The sequence below is a fragment of the Quercus lobata genome, chromosome 7, assembly GCF_001633185.2.
Source record: "Quercus lobata isolate SW786 chromosome 7, ValleyOak3.0 Primary Assembly, whole genome shotgun sequence".
In the NCBI taxonomy this organism is placed as follows: Eukaryota; Viridiplantae; Streptophyta; class Magnoliopsida; order Fagales; family Fagaceae; genus Quercus; species Quercus lobata.
In genome coordinates, this window is record NC_044910.1 from 44623840 (window position 1) to 44629574 (window position 5735).

The following is a 5735-nucleotide window of genomic DNA, read 5'->3' on the forward strand; positions in this document are numbered from 1 at the left end:
AAATAACAAATAGGTACCTTTTTTTCCCTTTTTATATCATGGTTAAAAATAAAAATATACCCTAAATCTATGGCATCCTTGTCCCCTGAGATTTTGAGCCACATACCCTTACTTAAAGAAAAAGTAATTTATATTAAATAATTCTACGTCATCTGTCTCAAAATTCAATAAAAAGAGATATATGTGCAAAAATAACTACCCACTAACACATGTCTTTATTTGTTAGTGAGGTAGATATCTTTCATTTGTTAGTTAAGTAGTTATTTTTTACAGTCATATCTCACACTTATTGAATTTTGACACGACTAACACGCTATCATTTGATACCAAATATCTCCTCCTTATATAAGGAGGTGTTGTCATACCAAAGACATCTTGGCAAACAAGTAGATAAGATTTAACTAAATAATTGAATACACCAATGTTATTACCATGACATCTTGCACTATAGCTTTCCAAGTTAAAGCCTAAAATAATTCCTAAAAAATAATAAAAAGTTAAGGAATATGTTAACAAGTACGCGTAGGTATTTGTTAAAGTTGTACAAAAGTCGGTCTCATTTAATATAAAAATTAAGGCAAATATTAACAAATATCGCATAGATATTTGTTAAGATTGTATTAAAGTGTGTCTTATTTAATTAAAAAATCAAATAAATAAAAGAAAATGACGTAAAACTAATCCTTTTAGTTATTAACCCCACGCTGAGAAAAGAATGACATAAAACTGTAAAAAATGACAAAGACATGTACAAAAGTGTCCGTTAACACAGCCCAAAAGATAAAGCCGAAAGGGCCTGCAAGGATTAAACAGGAAAAAAAAATGCACTACATGGAAAGCAAAGTTAGGGTGTTCAATTTATACCCAAAAAAAAAAAGACACAATAAAATAGTAAAAGCTGATGAAACAGTAAATGCACTCACATGTAAAGCAAAGTTAGGAGCAAAATACAAAATTCTGAACCCCTCAAATCTCATCGATGGTGGTGTATTGGGTGGAGCTTTACGCAATCCCATTAAACCAACCCATCATTTGATTCCCTTTTTCCACCCACCACCACCACCGCCATTCTCAACCATTCTCTCTTCCACCACAACCTACATTCTAATATCCAAACCCAATCCCTACTTTCTCTACTCTTGAAATTCATCTTCATCTAAACTCTAAAACCTTCATTTCCTCCACACCCATTTGCCTTAAAAATCTCACAACCTGTCCTTCCAACAAAAAAGGCAACAAGAAAAAAGGAAAAAAAAAAAGAAGCAAATTATCCACTTATTACTAAATGAGGTAAATATATTAACCGTTGCATGCACGTGGATTTACTTTCTAGTAAAAACCAAAACCAAAGACAAGAATAACAACAAAAAAAACAGAGAGTTCAGTTTGGGAATTTGAGGATGGGGAATATAGGGAGTAGAGGGCGGCGCAGGCACGGTGGTAGACGGCGGAACCACCCATCTACGCCGCTTCCCGCGACTCCTCAGCCTGAAATATCGGCTAACCGATACGTGTTCGCGGCGGCGACACCTTACCCTTCCCAATTCCCAAACACCGCAACAGCAGCACCACCACCGCCGCCTCTTCCTCCGCCACTCGTTCCATACTACCAGTACCCTCCAGGGTACTATCCCAATCAGCCACCGTCTATGCCTGTGCCTTTACCGGCTCCGTACGACCACCACCACCACCATGGTGGACCTGGGCCTCTCATGGACCCGGCACAGGCCCAGGCGAATTGGGTCGGGGGTAGGTACCCATGTGGGCCGGTGATGACTCCTCAGACCCCATATATGGAGCACCAGAAAGCAGTCACTATTCGAAACGATGTTAATCTCAAGAAAGAGAGTTTGAGGATCGAACCTGACGAGGAAAACCCAGGAAGATTCCTCGTATCATTTACTTTCGATGCCACGGTTCCTGGGAGGTATATATATATATATATATATTATGTATAAGAATGTTTTGAAACGTGTTTTTTGGACTTTTAGTTTTTATTTTGTTAAGTTAAATTGTTTTGGGGTTTCCTGCTTATTTTGTAGACATAATTCTTTACTGGGTCAATTTCAATTTTTTGTTGGAACGTATATTTTGTTTGGATTTGGAGTATTTGACTTGAGAGAAATTTAGGTTGACTAGCTGTTGAACAGTTGAAGTAGTAATTTAAAGTGTGCCCTTTGGGATGAAGGAAAGGTTTTGTGGGTAAATTTTTTATTTCTTTTGGTGACAATTTATGGACTTGTGAATGTTTTTGAGAGCTTGGTAATTTACCTCACTAGTTGAGTTAAGGAATTTTTTATTGAGAGCCAAGAGCAGTGTAGTTTAATGGCAGAGCCTGTTCTCCTTTATTATTGTAAGTATCAAATTACCAAAAGAAGAACTGGGTGAGGATTCTAATTGGTTTACTGTATTTGTTCCAATAAGAAATTCATGGGGTTTTGTTTTGTAATTTCTTCTTGAAGATAATTATAATGAATTAGGCAAACTGAAATATATAAAAAGGAAGGACTATGTGCTATCAATATAATAATACTGACTTATTAGCACAGGCCAATCCTGAAATAATGTTTTAAGATTGAATGTAAGGTTTAATTGACTGTTTTCAATATAATACTGACTGATTATTATTATTTGTATGGTCAATATCTATTCCAACCAAAGTTATATATATTAACAAAGGTCTGCTATTCATAAGAAAGCTTTTATCATTTTTGCTTTAGCTTTAAACTTGTATTATGTTTCTTGGAAGATAGCTAAAGGAGGAGTATGTTAGGATTGAAAGGAAAGGAATTCTGCCACTAGTATTGGTGGAAGATTAGATGGGCTGCATGTTTCTTAAATAGAAGAGGAAATGGTCATAGTGTGTGCCTTTCTTGAATGGGGACCATATTAATTGCAAAGGAGAAGGTCCCTGTTTTACCTCATTTAGATGAACATTGTATTTTTCTATTGTAGAACAATGGCAATATGACCTTCAGTCACTTTCTATGAACATTCGTGGATCTAGAATGAAATTATTCCTTTTCCCTAAAAAAATTACTTACAGATGCCAAACCTGGACCAATTTGGACAACTGAACCACTGGAACCATGTGTGTGTCTCGTGGAGGCCTCTACTGTTCTGGCCTACCAAGTAGCCATATTTTTTTTAGATAAGGTAGGCCAGAACAGTAGAGGCCTCTGCAAGACACATGCAGCCATATAAAAACTAATTTTGTATGATGTTAAAGCTTCAATCTTACTTATCTCTGTATATATATATGCATCATGGATTTCCCATAGGTTTTACTGGCTAGAGGTGAGTCCAAAGGGCTCTTCTTTAGAAAGGTCCCCTATGTTGTCAATATATATATATATATATATATATATATATATAGCTGGGCAAGAGTGTATTTTCTGGTAGAAAATAAGGATGTTGCTTCAATACATTCTAAGGACTTAAATTTCTATTGTGTCTCAGTCTATCTTTGAACTTCAATATTTGTGCCTTGAAGATAACTTTGCGTTTATGAGGAAGTTGAAGTTGAAGATTAGGTCAGTGCTGTTACAACTTTGTCTAGTGGCACCAGGAATAAGATTGCAGGTGGTGAAGAAGTTTCAGAGAAACAATGAGAAAGCTTAAGCAGGTAGAGACATGATTGGGGTGGTTTAGTAATCTTAATAGAAAATTTTAGGTGTTACTAATGAGGGGTGCTATGGCCCATTGTATTGGTGAAAACTTCTGGCAGTAGCAAGATGATGATTGTAATGGAGAGTCTTTTGGAATCATACAAAATGTTTTTTCGATAAAGTGAATTGCAGAAGATATGTCCACAACAGAGATGTCATTAAGGCTTGGATGATGACAATGAGTTGTTTGCTTTTATAGTTATTAGTTTTAAATATGAAGATTTGTGGTACTCTTTTTAATTAGTGAAAAGTGGGTGGTTGAGTTGAACCTTATACATTTCTATTTAGGCAATACAAAATGATCATTTGAAGAACCTAGGCTTCATTTGGTCCTGTAAACAAGATTCAAGATATTGACTTGGTGTATGCACGGTTTCATTTCATTTTTCTTTGTTTTGGGGGTTTATGTTGCTTCTGATCAAGAACCGCGAAGACTGATATTTTGCTTTATACATTTCATTTGAGGATCACAATTATTATGAGATCACAATCATTACAATGTTTCCCTAAGTAGTCCCTTAGTAGTACAGTGCCTAGCTTTCATATGGTATTATTGTGTCATTGATATCATAATTTTTCAAAGAGATATTATGAAGTAGCATATTGTGGTAGTAGTTTTGTTTTTGTTTCTGCCCTCTTGCATGCTAGAGGGCATCACTTTTTCAATGAGGTATTATAGTGTGTTTTGTTTTGTTGTTTTATCAGATTGTTAATTTTGGATCTTTAACATATATTCAGATCCTCAAATATTCTTTGTTATATAGTTTCCCTCTTTTATATCTTTTACCTGTTCTTTATTCCTGTCTGACAGTTATTCTTAATACTTTTCTTGATCAAAAGTTTCATTTACTTTGTTCAACAGCATCACCATAATTTTCTTTGCAAAAGAAGGTGAAGATTGTAACCTGACACCGATGAAACAAGACCTTGCACCTGTGACAGTACAGTTCCAACAAGGTCTGGGCCAGAAGTTCAGGCAGCCCTTTGGAACTGGGATGGACTTCTCAGTGTTTGAGGAGACAGAGTTATTAAAAATGGGTGATGTAGACGTCTATCCTTTAGCAATTAAGGCAGAGGCAAACCCAGTTAAGGAGAATGGTACAGATGGGAACCCAATACCTGCAAGCATGAACTCTCAGATAACTCAGGCAGTGTTCGAGAAGGAGAAAGGTGAATACCAGGTGAGGGTAGTGAAGCAGATCTTGTGGGTCAATGGAATGAGGTATGAGTTGCAGGAGATATATGGGATTGGGAATTCAGTTGAGGGTGACGTGGATGGGAATGACCCAGGAAAAGAATGTGTCATCTGCCTATCAGAACCACGGGACACAACCGTCCTTCCCTGCCGACATATGGTAATTAAACTCTTTTGTTTTTCCATTTGCAGTTCTGTGATTAGACGATTACAAGTGGTTAAGCCATAGTTTTGATTTTGAAACAAGTTTCCAAATTAGTTTCTTGTACAAAGGTTGCCAATTTATAGCCAATTTATTGTTGTTTGGGAGCTATTTTAGTTAAGTCATTGTTTGACATGTATCAATAGCAATCCTTGTTTACTGTGAGTTTATTTGCTAAGGCTGGCAATTGCTTGTCTTAATTCCATTCCGGAATGTCTAAAAGATTTATTATAGACTGGTTTCTTGGATTACTCATTCCACCGCACCAATATGACCCAATATGTCACAAATGTAAAATATGTGCTAATGGGTTATAACACCAGATGCATCCATCCTGTTTTTGTCTTGGAAAACTGTTGCTCGTTTACTAATATTCTTAATGTGGATAATTACTTAATAGCTGGGTATTAATGTAGTATCATTGGCTGTGTTTCTTTCCATGTTGCAGTGTATGTGCAGTGGATGTGCAAAGGTTTTAAGGTTCCAGACAAACCGATGTCCGATATGCAGACAACCAGTTGATAGGCTTTTGGAGATTAAGGTCAACAATGGTTCTGTGGAATAGGAAGATTTCTTCTGCCGCTAGAAATAGCCCTGTTCTTATCTTTCTTGCTTTCCTTCGTCTTTTTTTTCTTTTTTCTTGTTTTGTTCTTGGCTTTTTTTAAATATA

The 5735-nt window shown here is 36.1% G+C and overlaps 1 protein-coding gene across 1 annotated transcript; it reads left to right on the forward strand.

The window, feature by feature from the left end:
* Positions 1-897: 897 nt before the first annotated feature.
* Positions 898-5735, forward strand: LOC115951296 (probable E3 ubiquitin-protein ligase LOG2). The gene is made up of 3 exons (XM_031068487.1): positions 898-1927; positions 4531-5023; positions 5514-5735. Exons 1-3 carry the CDS (start codon positions 1401-1403, stop codon positions 5628-5630), a joined length of 1137 nt encoding a protein of 378 aa, XP_030924347.1. The 5' UTR covers positions 898-1400; the 3' UTR covers positions 5631-5735.

What these genes read in the sequence shown, in the direction of transcription:
- LOC115951296 (XM_031068487.1), top strand. Translation starts at nt 1,401, where the DNA reads ATGGGGAATATAGGGAGTAGAGGGCGGCGCAGGCACGGTGGTAGACGG. An exon ending in GATGCCACGGTTCCTGGGAG is followed by an intron (nt 1,928 to 4,530) that starts GTATATATATAT and finishes TTTGTTCAACAG; the next exon opens with CATCACCATAATTTTCTTTG. An exon ending in TCCTTCCCTGCCGACATATG is followed by an intron (nt 5,024 to 5,513) that starts GTAATTAAACTC and finishes TCCATGTTGCAG; the next exon opens with TGTATGTGCAGTGGATGTGC.